This window comes from Vidua chalybeata, chromosome 21 (assembly GCF_026979565.1).
Source record: "Vidua chalybeata isolate OUT-0048 chromosome 21, bVidCha1 merged haplotype, whole genome shotgun sequence".
In the NCBI taxonomy this organism is placed as follows: Eukaryota; Metazoa; Chordata; class Aves; order Passeriformes; family Viduidae; genus Vidua; species Vidua chalybeata.
In genome coordinates this window covers 1,330,890-1,352,821 of record NC_071550.1, presented here as the reverse complement: position 1 = coordinate 1,352,821, position 21,932 = coordinate 1,330,890, and the positions used below count along the sequence as shown (strand labels likewise).

At 43.6% G+C, this 21,932-nt stretch overlaps 1 protein-coding gene across 5 annotated transcripts in view; it reads right to left on the bottom strand.

Moving 5' to 3' along the window:
• The window catches only part of DENND1A (DENN domain containing 1A), a 152,953-nt gene that overhangs the window by 78,699 nt on the left and 52,322 nt on the right, over nt 1-21,932 (bottom strand). For all 5 annotated transcript variants that reach the window (XM_053962529.1, XM_053962530.1, XM_053962531.1 and 2 more), the window contains exons 6-9: nt 7,222-7,291; nt 6,629-6,709; nt 4,480-4,533; nt 755-865 (exon numbers count right to left, since the gene is read on the bottom strand). In XM_053962529.1, the coding sequence (XP_053818504.1) occupies nt 755-865; nt 4,480-4,533; nt 6,629-6,709; nt 7,222-7,291 (316 nt within the window). The remainder of the gene's footprint in view (nt 1-754; nt 866-4,479; nt 4,534-6,628; nt 6,710-7,221; nt 7,292-21,932) is intronic.

Here is a 21,932-nt window from a genome sequence, read left to right as displayed (position 1 = left end):
CACCAGTTACAGCCCCAGGAAATGGAAATGGCATCTGTACTTCAGCCAGGACTGCTTGAGTGCTCAGCCCACAGCACTAGAAACCAAAATTAGTTAAACCATCTTCAGCACTCACAAAGGAAAGCAATCAATAGCCATTTACAGAGCAAACACGACCACGGAGCATTTGCTTTCATAAAGAAAATCACAATCTTATTGACTGCTAAACCTTGAAATGCATAACACAAAACTTTGAACTGAATCAAGCCCTGTGCTTGTTTTGATCTCCAGCCATTTTAAGAAGAGAGTACTCTAGAATATTCAGCAGCTTTCATCTCTCAGACACTTGATGGAGCCTAAGGAGCATTAAGACTAAACCTTATCAAACACAACTGCAAAACTGTGCACTGTCAGTGTACTTTAGCCCACTCCTCTGGTCCATCCGGAAGAGGTCACTGGAACATCCATTTGACAGTGTCATTTATCTTTTTTTTCCCTGTCAAGTAAATTCTGAATAAAGGATTTCACTATGGCAAAAGTCTTTGAACATTCATGTACCAAACAGCCACAAAAATGCCTGTATCCAAAAAATTCTTTTGAACATCACGGGCCAACAGAAGTTCCACAAAATCCTTACAATAAGGCACAGAACTGAGCTGGGGCTGCATAACTGAAGTTGAAAGATAGACCTGGAGACAATCAGGTAATTTCCTACATATGAATGCAATTAAAACAAATTAAATACTGTGAACAGAGTATTGTGCATTTTACTTACAGTGCTCAGCTTACTACAGCAGATGAGGATGCGGCGCTCGTACAGCATACTGGCGTAGAGATGCAGCATGTTGTTGACATCAACTGCTACAAAATACTCTGTCAGATTTCTCTGGGGAGAGAGAAAAATCATTTTTGACTCATGATATTACAAAGCCAAGTGTACTTAACAAAAAAGAAAAAAACCAAAAAACAAAAAAAACCCACCAAAAACAAACAAACAAACAAAAACCCCAAACCAAAGAGATTTCATCTTTCTATTGTGCTACATCCAGTACATGGCTTAACAAAAGAAAGCAGGATTTCATCTTGTGGCAGAGGCCTTTCTAACTGCAGTATCTCTCCCCTAAGTTTTGGGAAGCTGGATCTTGGAGTAATAAAAGTGATGATGTTTCACACACAGCTTTTTGAATACAAGATACTTCTCTGAGAAAAAAAATGTTCTGTCACTTTTATGGAGACTTCAAAGCTGCCCGATAAAGTACCAAAAACCCACATCCCAAAACTAAAAGCAGCTCTCAGAGGACAAGTCTAATACAGTAAATTCAGTTGTGAGCTCAGCCTGTGCTAAAACAATTCTGACTATTGGGAACACGTCTGGTCATTTCACACACACAAACCCAGCAGTCTGAACTGAACCCCTCACTCGGACATTCCTGGGTGGGAGACAGGAGCACTTCCCTGGGGAGGCTGAGGAAGGAGGAAGGGAATTCTCTCTCTGAGCACTTCACTTCTTAAAACAGAGAAATTAAAGAAAAGGGGAGAGGTGGAGGAAAAGGTAATACCCAAAAATGCTGAATTAGGGAATTTGTTTCCAAATAGCTTCTTACAGACATGAAAGGGTTGCTATAGGATAAAGACAGCCTTATACAAAAAGCACATGTGAGAGAAAAATTAGATTAGTCATGAATTCAAGTGCAATCTTAATCATCCTTAAATAAAAAAGTGCAGAAAAGCAAAAAGCAAATATGATTTAGAAACTTAAAGAAGCTCAACAAAGCCTATTAGCACTTTTGACAGATCCAAGATACTTGGCCTGAGAAGTCTGCCAAGATGCTTCATACTGTGCAAAAATATGTTCCCCAGCTTGCCATCCAAACACAAAGAGCTGAAGGAAAATTAAGCATTGTATTTGGGAGACTTTGGTACCAGTATGTAGAGGGATAAAAACTGAGCTCATTATGGTTGGCTTCAAACATGTAAAATAAAACAATCATTCAGGTCTTTGTTACAGCAGAGCTGGAACCACAGACAGGTACAGTCAAAGGAGAAAAAAAAAAGCCAACACATTTTGCCAAAAACCTATTAAACTATCATGTACTTTTTCTGTATTTCTCATCCCATCTGTGCTGATTAACATGATATTTTTGTCTAAACATAAGCTGTCTTCTCTACGGCTCTTCTTCCCCCTCTCACCCACCCTTCCACCACGCCAAAACACAGCGCGTGACGACACAATTCCTGCTAATAGTGGGAATTGAAAGAATTTTTAAGGAGCCCTGAACTCCCTTTGATGCCACCCAACTCAGGGGCACAGCAAAAGCAGCACACAATCCCTGCATCCAGCCCGAGGATGCAGCCCTGCTCCACACGGATCTGTTTGTGAGGCAACAGCCTCCACTGTGAGAGGAAAATAGACGTGGGGACTTGATTTGCAATTGTTCCTTCATCAAGTTTATTGTGATGACATGACACACAAATGTACCTTCAGATGGAAAGATTTATAAGGTTTCAGTCTTGTCTGCTCTCTGAGATTTGCCAAGGACACCTGGGAACCATGTGGGCTGCATGGAAATGTATTGGTACTGAGGAGATTCACGTGTTCCCTCGAAGTTGTATTTATAAGAAAGCTGTCAGCTCTGAAGCTGAAATTGGGACTTACACATGTATTTTGAAAGACATGTCTCGTAAGTGACAAAACCATGAATGAGTTAAATAAATACAAATGAAAGCGTTCCAGTTTGCAGGGTAATTGTTATGTATTTTGCTTCCTAGGATTTAAACCTTTCTTGGGGCAGTAAAAAGGGGGATTTTCAGAACAGGTATCCCCACTGCTCTCAAAATTCACCAAGAGCACTACAAAACTCCCTCACACTCCTTTGAAAGTTCATTCCCAGATCAATCATCCATCTGATCATTTGCTATGTAATATCAATAAACACACACTGACTACACTGACTTTTGAGATTAAAAATCACTTCTCTTCCACCACCATCTGAAGAGGAAGATGGCCTGAGTGATACAAAAATCCACAGGACATCATCCCCAAGAAAATGCCATCATTTCAGCCTGTTAACTCACCTGCTACTTCTGAAACACAACAGCTAGTACCAGGAATTTCAGTCTTGCACTGTATTTCCTGCAACCAACCCCATTTATTTCTGAAGTCACTCTGCATTTTCATATCCATCACACAACTCACATCTCCTGCAGCAGGGAATGAGTTGCTGTTACAGAAAAGTGCCCGTGCTAAATGGCTCTGTGACTCATTAAACACATTGATCTGACACAAAGTCAGCCAATTCCAACAGGTCTGTTAACATTCCAAACAGAGCTCTCTGCAGCTCTCCGCTCATCATCACATCCAACTCCCAAGTTTGGCACCACTAAAACTTTTGCTAATATGTGTTTTACATGCAATTCCTGGTAAGATATGTGGAATTTTTAATAAACCAGATCAATTGATTAAAATACAGTAGACTTATGCCCATTTAATCTCCTTGTATTATTCCCTAATATGCTCCACTTCCACAGGAAAGTTGCTTTAACAGGTAGATAAAAACCTCCTAAGAAATTACACAACCCTGGGATAGTGGAAGGTGTCACTGCCCATGGCAGGGGGTGGCACTGGATGGGCTTTAAGGTCCCTTCCAACCAAATCATTCTGGGATTTTATGATTCTGTGAATTAGGACAAGATTTGATGGCTGGTTTAGACTCAGGAATTGATTCCTGAATTACACTCAGCTTATCATATTTGCACAAAAATAAAGCACCTCAGAAGAAAGAGCATATCTATTAAATTTCCTGTCAGAATATGTGTCAGTATGAAGAGTCTGCAACACAGAAAAATCAGCAACAGTGTTTTGAAAGGCAAACAAAAAGCCCCGAATGCTATCTGCTATACAAATCACCCACAAATGAGATGGAAAGTCTTGATGATTCCTTTTTCCTTTCATGCCATCAACTGAAGAATACGATGCTGAGACCAACCGTAAAATTCTCGGGAAAGAAAACTGAGATGTCAGGCACAGGAGTTTGGCTGAGACAGAGCAGGAGCACATTAAAGAGTATTTAAGAGAAGCAAATGCCAGCATTGTCTCCCCACAGACTTATCATCTGGCTGGAAAGCTGAGCCAGGCTGGAACACACACGACTGTGTGAGGCTTAAAAAGTCTCCCAAAAAGTGGCTCTGAAGAGCCCAGGTGTGCTTGGCATTCTCAGGAGCCATCTAGCAAGCAGAGCATTTTCCCTGCTCTCTCAGGTCATTCTTCCAGGGGTGGAAGTGAAGGGTTAGCAGAGCTGCTGTCTTACCCACATCAATCTGCCCATCAGTACCTTGTCCTTCACACAGTTCAGCTTTTAATCACACATGCAGACTGTCTGCTCCTGAATGCTCAGTATTTTACAGAATAAAACCTATCCCAAACAGAGCAATATTTGTCATCTATATAGCTGCTGACATTAAATGGAAACAATGAAGTGTAGGGTCCTCCCAAATACTCACATTTTCAGGTATACTGGGAAGCTCTCTGGTGTCAGGCACAGTAAAGTAAGAGTGCTACAAAAAGAGCAAATATTTATTACTTCGATAATGTTGAAAGCAGTCGAAATGTATTGCTTGGTATTGGTATCAGCAGTAACAGCAGCTGCTCAGCTAAGTAGAAATGGCAGAACATTAGTTACCAACTACCAGCCTGAGTTCTCTGTCCTGGATTCCACAGGCTGGGTTCCCAGACCACAGGGGCAGTAGGACATGCAGTAAGGTAGAAAGTATCAAATGCTCCTGGAATATTCCATGTTTTTGTTCTTCAGAGCTGCTGCCACAGACAGACTCACAGCGGCTGTGACAGATGCCAAGGAAACTCCAAGGCAGGCTGTAATTCAAGCTATCTTTCCCCAGCCCACGGCAGGATGGACTTCAGGAAGCAGCAGCAGGCAGGGTCTTCTCTGACTCACAGCACCAGAGAGTTCATTCCAGCCAAGGGGGAAGCTGTGCAAATGTACTGGGAAGGGCTTCCTAAGGTTCAACGCCTGCTTACCTGAGAAATACTGAAAAGTTCTAGGTCTCTTTTATACACCCTAAAAGCACATTTTGAAAGACCATATTGCTCTCATATTTTCATGATCCATTATATTGTTCAAATATTTTTAATTGTCTGCATTCCAGGAGCCCAGATTCACTGCAGCTCCCAATCTCACCACGGATGACTTGCATGATCCTTGGTCAGGGCTTTGGAAGGGAGAGAATGGGACTTGTATACAATTCATATAATTTTTAAGATTTTCACAATTTGTCTTAGGGCTACTTATTAATTACTGGCTGAAGCCTTAAAGGCTGTTCCATCCTTGGCATAGCTCCACAATTGGCACAATTCTCTTGCACTCAAATCTCAGCCATCTCAGTGCTTCCTGATCAGGCTGTAACCTGAAATAGCAGGCGGGGACCACAGCTCCACTGAATGGAGACACTAAATGAGAAACACAAGTTTTGCTTTCTGATGCTTCACTGGTTTGGTTTGGTTTGGTTTCAAAGATGCAATGCCAAGGCAGAGGAACAGCACTCAGAGCTGTATCACACACAGGAACCTTGCTCCGACCCCGCAATGGGCTCAGAAACAGCCAAAATAAAATCAGAAAGACACGGTCCCTGGGCTGCTTTTTGCTATCCTTTCTTGCTCCATTGCCCATGAAATGTCTGAGACAAGGGGAGACAGGCAGCATTCCTTGGAACCACTGGTATGAAAAAACTGGAATATCCCCACTGCCCCCGGCCTTGGGAGACAGCTCATCCCCAAACAGAAATGTTGCTCCTCAGGAGGGATCTTCGAGGGGCTGGGGACGTGCCCAGGGCCAGCTGGGACCAGCAGGGCCACACAGCTGCTCCCTGGGCACTGCCAGCCTTGGGGGGAGCAAGGGGCATGAGCTGCTTCCTGCCAGAAAGTGCTTTAAGAGCAGTAAAGGGAATGCAAGGGAGACTTCCCATGAGGGCCCACATGAACTCTCAGCTGGCAGCAGCAGCAAGGAGCATCTGCAGTGCTCACCACAGCCTGGAGCACAAGGTTGTGCTGCTAAAATGACAAAATCCCCAAAAGATTAAATTCAAAATACAATCCTATCAATAAAATCCCACATCTATACTGTCAGTGTGCTTTGCTTAATTTTCTCACAAAATATAAAAATGAAATAAATTATTTTTTGTGTGAGGTTTTTTGAGGCAGGGGGAAGGAAGAGGAGAAGGACCAGAAAATGTGATGAGCACTTAATGCTCCCAAGGCTGCTGTGACAGGTAAGTGCCTGTTTGCTTCCCAGCCTGCTCCCCCTTCCAACTCCCAGGGCCAGGAGCTGTGCAGAAGTGTGGGCAATAAATGTCCTCTTGGTGCTCCTGACCTCCTGCAGGTCACCGAGGATATGGTGAGACATTCCCAGGGGAATGCACACAGCCTTCCTCCAATCAGCTGCATTTCAAAGACATCCGAGGTTAGGGAGAGGGAAGGAGAGGGCCCCAGTTGTGAAAAGGGAATTTCACAGCTCCTCACAGGAAAACAACACCTGTGTACAAGCTCCAGGAGAGAGGATTGCTTTTGACATTCCTCTCCTAGGACATGGAATGAATATTTAACACCTTAGTTTACATCTCCCACCCCCACACTTACCACTCCAAGATGAACAGAGGTTCCGGGCTCAGGGATGGTGAGTTTATGAAATGTTTCTAGGAGCTCACTCCTCTGACTATCCTGAAATGAGAATAAACCAGGAATATTGAGCAAACGCTGCTGTCACCAGGGAAACTCCGAGGCAGAAGGGCAGGGTAGGCCAGAGGGGTGGGTAAACATTTTGCATTTGTAAGATCAGTTCTACTTTTACTGCCCATGACAAACTTGGATCAGACACCTGGCAGAGACTGATGGGACTCTGCAATATGGGAACAGCAGAATTACAGGAACTGTGCTGAGCACAGCTCAGGGAGTCAGGAAAGCCAGCATGGGTGACTGCAGGGACTTGGGTCAGATCCACAGCCACAGTCTTGCTCTTTATCTTTTTCAAAAAGAAAATTAAATGTGTATTTATTTTTCAGAGGCACTTGCCAAGCTGAATATGATCTTCTGTATCACTGCATCATACAGATTAATAATTCACACGGTCATCTCTGATAGAAGCACTTCTTCAAACAGCTTCTTTCATCCTCTCACCCTCATTCATTTGATATTGGGATAGGAAAAGGAGGGTCAGTATTTTAGAATAATACCTGTCCTTTTGCTGAATAATCTGCCAAGACATTGAGCAGTTTATAAAAGACTTCAAACCACGGGAGGTAACTGGAAAAAAAAAAAGATAAAAAAAGAAAAAAAAAGGAAAATACAGTTATTTTGGTTTGAATCCTAATACAAGTGGACTTTTAAAATTGACTAATCAGTATCTCAGATTTTAATTGTTTTAAAATCTCATTCCACCACTGTATTTAGCCAGGCCCTTGCTTCAGTCAAACAGCAACTTCACCTTCAGTACATGCACACAACTTCCAAAAGAGAGGAAGAGACAAAATTAAAAGGGAAACATGCAGAAAAATCACATCTTTTTCATTTACTTTACATCTCCATTCCACAGAGTAAGACAGTGAGTATGTTCCTTTCCCCTGCAGCTTTGGTGGGATTGTGTGCCCTGTTTTCATGGCACAGGTCTGTATTTCAGTGCCTTTCCCAACACCAGTGAGGAACTTCCCTCGGCTGCGGCGAATGCAAAGCCAGCCAGAGATGCACTCCCTGACGCTCTTTAATCACAGCTGCTTTCTGAAGCAAATGGATTCTATTTTGATATAGTTAGACAGGATTTAAAGTTTTTATAAAATATGACTACATCCTGACAGCTGTAAGGAATGGAGTGCCCTGTGGTCCCTGGCTGTGCAGCCCTGGTGATAAATGAGGTGAGAAGCTCTCTATGAGACAGACAAAGTGACTGGCACTCCATCATTAGCGTTTGTTTGAAGCCTGCAAATGCTACTGTAAAATGTAAGTAGCTTATCAAAATATACTGATAAGCAACTTAACTTTTCATGTTATATGACAGTATTATCGTTTAAATTAATACGCTCCAAACATCTTTACAAAGTGTGTATTCGAATAGAGCAGAAAGACAGACAATTACCACTTTAAACAGCATTTAAGTTTGACATTATATTGTAAACAATCCAGAAGGATTAGGTAGAAGATAAGTTTCTTTCTTTCTGTTTAGTTAAATAAACTTCTGCAGAGTTAAAAGCCATTACAAGAGTAACAAGAAATCCTCTCCAAACATATCTGCTAAGTAGAGATTAAGAACCTGGTAAACAAATCCGTGCAAGGCATCTATCAAAAGAGTTTGAGAAGACAGAAAAGCAGGAAGGCAGAAAGCTCCCTGGCAGTGGGAAACCAAAGCTGCTTCCACAGAGGCACCATTAAAAGTTCTACCTAATCGCTCAGGGACTTGGCCAGAAAAATACATTTACTGAGTTAAAATGAGAGTCCTTAAAACCATTACTGTGCTTCTAACGTCTGTGTATCATGCCTTGTAAAAGAGGAAAACAAAAGCAGGTTCCCCCAGGCCTCCACCTCCTCAGGGCCCAGGGGAGCTGGAGCAGGGAGCCGAGGGGACAACGCTGAGCCCCCAAACCAGGGGCAGGTCCTGGGTGTCCTTCAGAGCTGTCCTGCCTGGGCCTCCCTGCAGCTCCCAGGGGGCTCCTGCACACACCCAACATGACCCAGCTGCAGGCTCCAGCCATGAGAATACTCCAGCCCAAAACAACTTTAAATCTTTTACTGGGCACCTAGGAAAGAGCCTGTGTGATTCCAATAAAAGCAGCCCAGATATGTCTCATATTCACACAGTGTCAAACCCCCACCACAGAAGCAGACACAGCCTCATTTCTGCTACCCTTGTGACTGCCTGGCTTTCCCTTCTCTCCCCCAGTATCCTCTGATGAACCTACTGTCCTTTTTTTAATGTTCACTCCTCCTTGTTTTCCAAATGACGGGTTAGCATCTCATCATAACTGCTTCTTTTTCTATTTTGAGAATAATGTCCCATTTTGAGGACAGTGTCAGTTTGGAATCTGAGGGAATGAGCTGGTATTTGAAGCAGAACTCATCCCTCCACAACACATGGGCATCTGTGTGGCTCTTGCTCAAGAGAGGGGCAAGGAAAATGAAGACAAACCCACCACAAAATTGTGCAAATTATGCAGACAATCTCACTTCAGTTTTCACCCCCCTCCATTGTCACAGCACAATTCAGGATCTCTCTCATCCCAAAATTTCTGGATACATTAGAAACTTATCCTGCCATCTTCAACACTCTTACTTCACCACTTAATCTATGTGTCAACTACTCAAGAATAAAAATTCTGCTTTAGTAGACCAAACTGTGACCAGATAAAGTTGAAAAAAATCTAAAAAATCCCCCAAGAAATACAGTTATCTGAATTTGTTTCTAGATGTCTGCCAAAAGGAAAAAGGAAAACAATGTGGATTTTTTTTTTTTTTCTTAAAGAAAGCCAATCCTCATGTCAGCCTTTAAACATCCCTCCAAAGAAACACAGGCAGAGTTTATAACCCAAAATTCTCTGTACTGCGTGGACCTTAAGTAGCACAACTGGTAGCACTGCTGAAGATTTATGGCTTATGACTTGCTCATATTTAATTTGTAACCAAACACTTCCCCTTCCTCTTAGCTACCTCAGAAGTTTTGATTAACTCTTGTTTTCCCAGGTCAGAGGTTAAGCAAAGGAAGGGAACACTCTGCAGTGAGATTGCCCAGAGCTGGGAGCAGCCCCTCCCACAGCATCAAACCCGCCAGGACAGCTCAGCCCAGCAGGGCTGCACTTCAAAGCCTCAAAGAGCAGGGACCACATCGGGGTGAAGACTGAACAAAAATAAAGGGGCAATCTGAAATTTCAGTTCTTTCTTAGCTTTGTGCTTACTCTTAGAAAGGTAAATCTCCAGTCAAGTCAACTTAGAAAAGGAGAGACTTTCTGGTGTCAATTGTAGCAGGCAACCAGGAAGGAGGATGGATAGCAGGATACCCAACCTGTGAATGCTGAGCTCACCAAACCCAACTTCCAGGGAGCACTCCAGGGTTTGGCAACCTTGTCAGCAAAACCACTCCATGTTCCAGTGCACCAGCAGCAAACTCTAGTGGCAAGGGGGGGCCTTTTCAAATGATTTATGAAGATTTGCCAATTACCATAGCAACTGTTTATAAAACTAATGTTTAACATTGCCAGCTCCATCATTCCATTTACTGGTGTGCTGACACCATGAAAAAGCAAAGGCAACACTTGTGGAAGGGTACCTGTGGCACCTTTGGTTTCCTCTGGACCTGTCAAGTCCTGCCTTGGTTCACAAGTCCTGGAGCAGCAGAGCAGCTCCTGGGCTGTGTACAGGCTGAGCTGCACTCAGGCACAACTCTCGTTTGAAATTAATGTGACTCAGTAACTAGTCTGACATCAGCACATATCTGCAGCATCCCCTCCTAGACTGAGTTGCAAGCACACATAACTTTTACTCCTTCCATTCACACAGATCAGAAGTGGAATTTTTAACACGTATTTATTTATAACACATACTATATATATTTTGATAACAGCATAACCAACTGCCATCTCCCTTGCAAAACAGAACAGTCATTTCCATTTTGCAGATGGGCACACTTCTCTGTGGTGACAGGCTTAAAAAAATCTGTCTGTATTAGCCAGGATTGGTTTCATGGAGTTCCCAAATCTTGACCTTTTTGCTCAGCACAATAATCTACAGTGACCTAGAACACAGAATACAATCATGATCTCAGTTATTACATGAACTGCAGACACATCATCACTAACTTCAGTGACAAAAGTGTAGGGAAGAGGAAACTCAGGCCAAATGCATCTTCTGCCAGCACTACTCCTGCATGTGCCACTGAAACACCCAGTGCCTCAGTTCATGGACTCTGAGGAACAGATAATAACAAATAATAACTCCCTGCCTTGTGCTGTGGCAGTGATGTCACCATGGAGCCCAGCAGGGCGACACTCTGCAACAGGAGTGACCTGTGCCACATGGGCAGCTGCTCCCCTCCCTGTGTCCCCTCCACACCATCACTGGAACCAACTGCAAAACTCCAGCACAGTTAGGAGAGAGCTGAAAATCCCAAGGAAGATTCAGCAGATTGAAAAAAGAGACTGAATAATAATAATAATAATAATAATAATAATAATAATAATAATAATAATAATGCCATTTTTCATTTCAATATATTAACCCAGTGAAGGTTCCTGGTGAAGCAGAACACATTTTCTGACTCACAGTGCCCGTCAATTCCTGCAGGATAAATGACAGATCCTCAGCAGGAACTGAGAAGGATCTTTGTGGATAATCCCAACACTGTGTTTGAAAAAAATGCAAGGATGGAAAACATATCAAAAATTACTCCAGTCTCTGGTGACTTGTAATCTTAGGACTTCTTGCATTTGAAGATAAAACTCTGCAATTTAAACTTAAACCAAATATTGTTTCTTTCCATCCTCCTGTACCTGGCAACTAATGATTCTTCCCCCAGCCAGCATTATTCCTAACCATGGAATCACATTCTATTTTAGGTTAGTAATGGTTTTAACCATGAACTAAGTTATGTTTGCTAAGCCACAATGGTCTTCAGGGCTTCTATGCAAACATGATTTTAAATAGCAAAAACACATTATTAAAACCCCTTTTCCTTCCCTGAATTAAAAGTATTAATTTCCCTTTTTAATTCTTTCTCAATTTCACCTTAATTTTTTAGAGTTAAGATGAAGTAAAATGACATTAAACTACAGATTTTTAAAACTAATCCCTTTTCTCTGCTCAAGAGAGGGATGACTCTCCACATGCTATTATTCTCCTTGCAGGAATACAGTATTAAATTCTTTTCCCCACCTTCTGTTCCTTCCGTCACCCAGTGTTTCCAGCATCTTTACAAAATGCATTTGAAAGAACCAAGGCATCTCTAGGCTCATTTGGGAATTTCTGTAGGCTAAATTCTCAGTTCAGCTGTTTCTGTGTTCCAGTGTCTTCCCTACACCTCATGGACCTCAGTGCCTCGTTATCCTCTGCTCTAGACTCAGTCTATTGACACCTTCTCACACTTAGGAGCTTAAGCACAGACACCCCAAATCTCCATAGCAACCCCTGTGCATGTGGATGAGATGCAGCCTTGCCTTCCACGGGAGCAGCCAACAGCCTCCTTTGAACATCAGCTTTTAATTTCTTGCTTTATTTCAGGTTTGCCCGTGAGTCAGACCTGCCCCACTGTAAGTGCCCCTGCCAGTGCACAAAGCCAGCTGCACCCTTGCCTCTCCTTGCTCCCACAGGATGTCTTTTCTTCCTGCATTTCCCCCAGTTTTGTTACAAACTTCCCTTTGATTATTACCCATGAGTGATTTTTCCATGATTCAGTTTAAAGTTATGCAGCTTAAGCATGACTCACGTACATATTTTAGAAGTACTAAAACCTCACAGAACTGGATCTCATCTTATGGAGCATCTTAATAAATAATTGTCAACAGCAAGTGCTGACTTGCCATTGTGTATTGACAATAAAAGTCAATTAAAACATTCCCTTTCCTGTTTTTCTGCACAGTGTGACCACGTCTGAGCAGTTCCAGCAAGTCTCCCTGGCACAAAGACTCCCGAGCTCCCCAAATGCCAGCGCTGAGCCCAGCCCTTCCCAAGGAGCTCCCGTGGCCCTGGAGCTGCAGCTCAAAAAGGAGCTCAAGGCAGCTGAATGCCCCCAGAACAACACGAGCCAGAAAACTGCAACAAAGATTTATGATGTAACAATTTTACATTTTAGTCAAGCTCAGAAGTGCCAGGGCAGTTCGAGATGCCCATTTGGAGAGGCTTCTGTTCGTGCACTGCCATCTAATTGGGACGTGGCAACGGGAGCTGCAGGCTGAGTGGGACAAAGCTGTCACCATTTCATGGGCTCTTTGTGGTCACTCTAAAACACTGGGGGGACACAGAGTCCAGTGCAGCTGCACTGTGGAATTGCTGTAAATAGAAGGAATTCAGAGGAGTTCAGCATGAACGTGTAGCACCATGCAGCACCCACAGCCACCTCCTGGCCTCTCGCAGAGCAAGGGACAAAACAGCTTCATTTTACAGTACGAAAAATAAACAGTTTTTGCATTAAAAACATGCCTTGAGCTTTCATTGGAGAACATGTCATCTGAAACCAATGGGTTTTAGGAGCCTGGAGCACTACAGTGAATCCCACACCTTCTGGCTCCCAGGGCCAGGACCACCAACCCCGCTCCATACAATGGACTGGATGTTCACAAACACAGCATGGCTTAGAAGGGGCAAAGTTTGAAGTACATTCTCAATAGTCAAGCTTTCTCCTTGTGAATTACTAATCACTCTAAAATTTTAGAAATCTTATTGAATTATATGATAGACTATTTTGTGTTCAAGTTATTTCAGAAGATACTTTGTGGCTTGGTCTGTTGTTGGGACTGTCTGTTTTTCCTCAGGTAGATCACTCACAATCATAAAGTGCCTCATTTCTTTTCAGAAAAGAAACCTGTAGACCTTTGGAGTTTTTTAGTTTAAGACCAACAGAGAAACTTCAAGCATGTTTGAGGGCAAAGGACTGAAGGAGTGAGAGGAAATAAAGGTACATAAGAAAAACAAGAAAAACACTTGTTTGTATTTACACACTGACAATTATGTTTGTATGCTTTTCTTAAACCCAAGGGCAAAGGATATCCCAGAAAGCCCACTGGGTGAGAAGATGGGCATGCTGAAGGCCTTGGCACTTTATAATGAGATATATGAAATGCAACAAGATATCCTTGGAGTAAAAAAGTCAACACTTACTTTCCCTTGTTCCCTTCAACACCCACAGAAACACGCTGACCAGTGGCTTTACTCAGCCAGGGTAAAATGCTCTAAATAACAAATATGAAGAGGGTAGAGAACAGCCTAAAACTGAGAAGAGCTACAGATTATACTGACTCCAAGTTATCTGGACTTAAAAACATTGGTTATGAAGGAGTTAGAGCAGTTTGGTACATGAAGCTTGATTTTAAAAAGCAGGATGCACTAGACAGCATGAGAGCCTCAAGATCCCCACCAAAGTGACAATACAGAGAGAGGATTCCAAAGGCTTAGCTTGTCAAGGAATCTCTCTTCTCAAACCACGTTTAAAAGCACACATGAAAGTGCTGGAAGAGAGAATTCTAGATGTGGCAGACAATCAGAGATCCCACTAGGTTTGAGACATCTGGCATCAGTTGAAATCCATCACATTTCATTTGGGGATCAAAGCCTGCTGTTAAGTCTATCACAGGTTGAAATAGTAGATCCTGAACAGCCTTTTCATCCCAATGCAAATTAACCCTTTTTCCTTGACCAGAGAAACAGCTCCTTTTCATTACTGACTCCAATCATATGTGCTTGTCAAGCTATGCCCTCTAGTACTAAGTTTCAGCTGAAATTTCAGTAGCATTATGAACTTTTTATTATAAATCAAAAGCGCTCCCTCCCAGCCACCAAGCCCCGTGCTCTGGCACGTGCTGCAGTGAGCTCCAAAGCCACTCTGGGACAGAGTTTGTGGCACCATCTGTAACACAGATAAATTCCTGAAGGGAAGAAAAATGTTGCATATAGGTAACGCCTTATAAAATAAGGGCCTTGTTACCCTTGTAAAACCACGGCTCAGGCCTGCTACTTCAGCTAGGTAGAAGAGCACTATGGGAAAGTGACTCAGCTGAATTAGAGGCAGAAAAACAAGTTCTATAACCATTACGTGTTCATATAGTGGTGTATGGTGGTTGGTTGAATTATGTTTGTTATGATTTAAAACTATGCAATTGATAAAGGCCTAACTGCTTAAAAAGGCCTGGTTTTTGCACCTGACTGGGGACTCTGCGTCATTTTGCCTCATACAGAAAAATTTTACACTCCAAGTGTTCAAGAGCCCCACTGCACAGCAGCCAGCTGTGCTCGGCTGCTAAGGGGATTTGCCACATATTGAAAGTCAAAGCTGAGCATCAGGTGTGTACTTGTGATACCTGAGTGTGAGTTCTGAGACACGGCGGTGAGTCCTCGCATTTTGGGAAATGAGCTACAGAGGACATGGGGCAGGGAATGAGGGTATTTCAGTAACAGAGGAGAAATCAATTACATGTACCTCTCTTCTGCATTCCCCAAACCACTTGTGCTCCCCTACTGGCAAGAAACAAAGTTAAGTGAAGCAAGAGGTTTTACAGTTCCCTTCACAGGGAGGGAGCTTCATCATTGGGAAGAAATATTCACATGCTCAGAGGGAGTACACACAGCTCCTAATAATAAGCAAAGTTGGTAGGAAGTCATAAAAGTTAAACCACAAGCAGAGCTGAAAGAGCCAAGTGAAAAATTCATGATTATGTCAGCGCTGTGGTACTTGCAACTGATAATTTGAGAATGCAAGGAACTGGGCTAGGCATGTAAAAATCACCTTACTTACAGCAAACAAGCACTTGCAGAGCAAGATGTCAATAGGAAGGCTACAGAGATCAAGTCAGAGTCTGATATTTGAGTGCAGATTGTTTATGACCACCCTGTACGATGGTTTAGATTCACAGCAAACATTCAGATGTAAAAATAAGCACATAAAATAATAGTACTTGATCTTCACCTGCAAAAATACCACTGATGAACCTATCCACAGAATTCCTGAAAATGTATGACACATTAATTAACAGAAAAGTCTTTCTGGCCTGTTTCCTGGCCAGCAAGCCCAATTTTTATTTATGAGCTTCTTGTCTAACCATCAGCTTAAGCAAATTATTAAACCAGGAAACTGCCCACAATAATTTTATTCTCTGAATATTCAAACACTAATAAATTCTAAAACATGCTGAGGACCATTAGTGCAGGTAATGCTCAGTGTGGAGGAAGATCTGTCCCTTACCAAGCATGTTCATAAACAGCCAGGGTTACAAATGAGGGGTTTTATTTGGGCTCCCTGCACAGCCCAGGGAACTCTGCCTCTAGGAAGCCACACAAAGCCTCTCTCCCATGATTACAGTGCCTGGATCAGGGTTCCTGTTGGAACAACATGCACAAGTTACTCAAGCAGCTTTTCTGGCAGTTCCACCTCTCGATCAGCCCCAGCGTCTCCAATTACCTCTGCATAACCCGAGGGCTCTGCCACAGCTCCAGTTTTGAAGGAGGAAGTTGCCATGTAATCTCTTTGGGAATGTTGTACACATCTGTCAGCAGGGACAGGATGCTCTCACTCCTGACAGATGCATTTGTAAGCCTTCAGACAGCATCCCAAAAGTGATCCATTTGTGGAAGAGAGGATCTATCCATCTTGTACTTTAACTGCTTCCTCCCTGCCTTTTTGATGCCAGGGAGGGGGTTTTCCCCAAGGTGATGCACTAATTCAGTTTGTATTAGCTCTAAGATGAAGTTTCCAAGCCAGTCAGCCAGGGCCAAAGGTAATAAAAAGTGACATGATTTAATTACTTCTGTTACAGTTGTTCAGCAACGAAAGAAGGCGCGACATGAAGGCCTAATTAATTACGTAAAATTGGTTTCTGGTCAGAAGGCAAGACCAGTGGAGTAGCTGGACTGAATGCAGTACTATCAGCTTTATCCAGTTCCACCAGTAGTGATACATTATTAACACTTGACATTTTTGTTGTGATCCTTCTCATTGATAGTTTACAAAAGTGTTTTGACTTGTGGTCAAGATTAAAGCTTCAGTAAAATCTGCAATAAACTTTCTATGACACAGCTTCACTATCCTTCACATTTACTGAAATCAGTTAAATTAGTATTCCCTGGATTGCCAATGTAGAGGGAAGAGGAGAAGCTTGCAGGACTGCTAGAATGTGCAAGTTCACAGATCTTCAAGGATACAGACTTTAAAGACACAGAGGACTAGAAGTGCTCATGATCACTGTAATGGAAGCAATAATTCTGCTTGTCCAGAACTGGGAGAGCTGACAAACAGCCCAGCTCTGGAAGCAGCTCCCTCTGGAAAGCATGGCTGCAGGTGGGAGCTCAGAACATCCCTGACAGTGTAAGGCCCTAAACCTGCTGCTGCATGTCCTGGAGCGTTTCCATACTCATGTTCTTGCCCTGCCTGCTCCAGGGTCCCTCTCTCCCGCTGGCTCAGGGCCCCACAGCAGGGTTTGGCCCTGGCAGTGTGTGCAGGGGAGCGTGAGGAAGCTGAGGCTGTGGGAGCTGCACCGCCGGCTCAGGACCAACAGGCAGCAAGGACAAGCAAGAATGGAACACGCTCCCAGTTTAACTGGGTTGCACATTTCTGTGGGACAGAGCTGGAACTCGAGAGCTGCAAGGCTTCTCCTTTGCCCCTGCGGCGGCGCGGCGGCGGCGCCCATCGGTGCAGGTTCTAGAGCGAGATTTGGAAGCGTTCGCACAATTACGCTGCTCATAATTCAAACTCTGTTTTGTGTCTGTCGTTATAGGTCATTGTTGGCCAGATGGAAAATATTAAGGAAAAAGCATTGCAACTAAATCAATGGGCTGTAGAGTGCTGCCAAAAGGCCCCAGGCTAACTACAAGCAGATTTGCAGGCAGGCTCTGCTCCGGCACAAGGCGGGATCTGGCACATCCTCTGCCCTGCCTAACAGCAGGAGGGCACGGGGCCAGCTGAGAGCGGCTACTGTGCCAAACAGACTGTGCAGGGCTTGCTGCTTGAATGCTTCCACAGAAAGGCAGAATCCATGGGCTCCCTGTAAACAACTCCCTGTACTTCTGGCTGCTACTAACTCACAAGTGGGATAACTTCATCCCACTACAACATTAATGCAAGCACACAGCTCAGCCTCGGTACCAGAATCAACATGGAAATAAATAAGCACCGGTGTTAAAGGACAACACTTCAACTATCAACTAAGAATAACGATGTGTATACACACATACATACTGAAACACAAAATCAGCATCTTTACTCCAATGCCAAGCACTGTATGGGCTTTCTTTGCAACCAATAATTTACAAGCAGGGAGAGACTCAAGTAAGACTACTGAAAATTTGACTTTTAATATTTATTTCCAATATCAGTACTTCCCAGGACATACCATTTTTTTGTACAGCTCATGGCTGCACTCACCAATGAGCAGTCTGGTTTATCTAGAAGTTCGTCAGGAAAAAACATCTTCCTAATATCACCCAAATAACCCCTTACAAACTCAGCATCTGAGTGCAGCCAGCCATGCCTGCAGATAAAACTTCAAACTCACTAGATGGACATAAATAATTTCTGTTTCTAGTGGGCAGTAAGAGAAAAAAATGATAGAAACAGAAGGGAGCTTCTGGTTCAAACATCGTCACCAGCTGATCACACAGAGCAAAGCTTCTGCAGCAAAGATGTCAAATCCCCTACTCCAGCCATAAGGCATTAATAGCTTATTTAAATTACCATGATCTTATTTAAAGATACTTGAGCAAGAGAAGATACTAGGCCTTACAGGCTTTCTGGAAGAAGTTTCTAGAGTCTACAAAATGGTTAATCGCAGAGATGAAAATGGAGGACAACAAATGAGCAGATGTAATACAAAATTCTATTCTTCTTTTCCTGGAACAGTAGTTTCAAACAGCTCATCTCTATCTTGTAAAACTTGTAAGGACAATAATGGAAAACCACAGGAAGTTTGGAAAAGCTATACGGAGACAGCGTATCATGAAGAAGAAACACAAAGCAGATAGCTAAATTTAATTGATGTCAAGCTCCCTCTTCACTAGGTTCATCACTCTTCCATATATATTCTGACAAGCAACTGAAAATAAGAGCCAGTGTCTGTTTAAGCCAATCAACAGGGGTAAAAACCCTAAACTTTTGAGATGTAAACTGTTTTATAAACATGTCAAGTTAAGGCAGAATGCCTGCAGCACCCGGAGCCCCTCCGGCCCTGCACACGCCCTCGGGGCATTCGCACATTTTCTGAGCCACTTCAGCTCAATTTCCTGTCACCCAGCACACGAAGTTGCCCCCGTTTGCTACTCTTACAGCTTGGAAGAAACTCCAGTTTCTGTGAAAGAAGGTCAGGCTGCAGCTCCGAGTCCTGCCTGCCCTCTTCCCTTCTCTCTGTAAGGCGCATGCAAAGGAACTGAGGAATCTCTGCTCTCCAGCTCTCACTGACAGTCAGTGCAAGTGCTGAAGCCACTGATAAAAAAATAATAATGAAAAAAAAATCTATGGAGGCATCAGAGGCTCGAGAGCAACATTTTCATTAGGTACAATTCTGTTGCAGTTTTGAATCAGAGATCCAATTGCCCATGATTTATACATGTATTTTGTGGCCTTTGCCATGTCTAACAGAAGCAGTTTGCCATTTGCTTTCATCTCCCAAGCATTTTAAGTAGAACAGGGATTCCAGGGTCGATACACCTCAAGGACCAAACAGACTGTCCAAAAAGTGTTCCAAGCATTTCCAGCCATTACCAAACATCTTCTGCAAGGCTTCAAAGAATCATATAGATATGGAAAGCAAAACATTGATTTGGGCCAAATCAATGAAAAGGGAAAATTCTAGAAAACAACAGGACAATTACTATAAAACAAGCCTCACTACACTCGATCTCCTCCCCCAGAGCAGGTACTGGCAGGGCTGTGGGGCTGGGTTTTTTCCCTCCCCAGCAGGACTGTGAGCTGAGCCCTGTCCCCCAGCAGGGCCCGGGGCTGTGGGCAGGGCAGGGCAGCCCCTGGCACTGTCTGTCTGTCTGTCTGTCCCATGGCTCAGGCCCTGCCAGTTCTGTCTGTCTGTCCCATGGCTCAGGTCCTGCCAGTTCTGTCTGTCTGTCCCATGGCCAGCTCTGTCTGTCTGTCCCATGGCTCAGGGCCCTGCCAGTTCTGTCTGTCTGTCCCATGGCCAGCTCTGTCTGTCTGTCCCATGGCTCAGGGCCCTGCCAGTTCTGTCTGTCTGTCCCATGGCTCAGGTCCTGCCAGTTCTGTCTGTCTGTCCCATGGCTCAGGTCCTGCCAGTTCTGTCTGTCTGTCCCATGGCCAGTTCTGTCTGTCTGTCCCATGGCAGCTCTGTCTGTCTGTCCCATGGCTCAGGGCCCTGCCAGTTCTGTCTGTCTGTCCCATGGCCAGCTCTGTCTGTCTGCCCCATGGCTCAGGGCCCTGCCAGTTCTGTCTGTCTGTCCCATGGCCAGCTCTGTCTGTCTGTCCCATGGCCAGTTCTGTCTGTCTGTCCCATGGCAGCTCTGTCTGTCTGTCCCATGGCCAGTTCTGTCTGTCTGTCCCATGGCAGCTCTGTCTGTCTGTCCCATGGCCAGCTCTGTCTGTCTGTCCCATGGCCAGCTCTGTCTGTCTGTCTGTCCCATGGCAGCTCTGTCTGTCTGTCCCATGGCCAGCTCTGTCTGTCTGTCCCATGGCCAGCTCTGTCTGTCTGTCTGTCCCATGGCCAGCTCTGTCTGTCTGTCTGTCCCATGGCCAGCTCTGTCTGTCTGTCCCATGGCCAGCTCTGTCTGTCTGTCCCATGGCAGCTCTGTCTGTCTGTCCCATGGCCAGCTCTGTCTGTCTGTCCCATGGCTCAGGGCCCTGCCAGTTCTGTCTGTCTGTCCCATGGCCAGCTCTGTCTGTCTGTCTGTCCCATGGCAGCTCTGTCTGTCTGTCCCATGGCCAGCTCTGTCTGTCTGTCCCATGGCTCAGGGCCCTGCCAGTTGGCACACCCGGGCCAGGAAGCTGTCAGTTCCAATCAGGGCCCGGCCCTGCAGCCCTATTAAAGAAGTCTTGCTGGTTAAGGGGCGGCCACTGTTTCCAAAGCATGGGAAGAAAAAAAAAAAAAAAAAAAAAAGAAAGAAAGAAAGAAAGAAAGAAAAAAAAAAGGAAAAAAAGGGCTCTGCTTTCCTTAGATTTGAGCTGGCAACTTTCACTGACTGGAGTTTTCAAGGAGCTATGAATGAGCCTAACAAAGGAGTTCTGTGGCCAGTTTCTGGCTGAAATCCATGTCAACAGTTTTTAAGGTCACAGGTCACACTAACTAACATTTATTCCCAGCAGACCTCGCTCTAAACACAAGCTGTAAGTAGTACAAATTTGGAATTTTTCTGTAATCCCTTGAGATATTCCTGATCCTTCCACATGTTTCTGCTCAATTAAAAACAATTCTCACTTTGCACCACAAGAGAGGCCCCTGCTCAGAAATCTTATTCTGTCCTAAGAATAAATGGACAAAGACTGCAATCAAAGGGAAGGAAAGGGGGGAGGAGAGGAACTCACAACAAATCACACCAAAAACCTCAAATAACTCCATACAGAATCACATTCAGTTAGTTACATTTTCTGCCATCTGTCACAAACTATTATGGATTCATTTCTTTTTATCTTAGAAAAAGAGTGGTGCAGAGCTCAGCTATTTTGGCCGAGAGGGATTTCCACACAAATGTTTCTGCATTTCACTTCAAAAGAATGATTTCAGTTTGCGTACAAAACCTGAATAACCCAACAAAAACTTCAAATTCAGTCAAACTGAAATCACAGTTGCACATAAGACCTTTGCAAACCAGTAACTTTGCGCAGAAAGTTTGTGAACCAAAGCAAATTTACACAAACTTGGATTTGCTTTTGTTTTCTTTTTAAATAAAAGACCAGAGTTCTTCACTAAATCCAGAACTATCTACACTGTTCTCCCTCAAAAGCCCATGTGAAATCTGATGTGAAATTAGAGTGAAACAATAAAAATTCAGCCTCTTAATGTATTGCTATTAGGATTTATCCCATTGCAGCTGAAATCTTGAAATCCTTAAATAAAGTCTTAGAAAGAAAAGACATTCTGGTGTGAAATTCCCAAATTAGAACACAGAATTTGATGACTGGACATCAGCTCTTACTCTGCTGTAAAGAAAATTATTCAAAAGCACATTTTAAGTTTTGTACCATATTTGATTGGAAAAGGTAGTCTGGAATTCCAGTTTCCCTGGGAGATGTGCTTGTGTGCCAGGACAA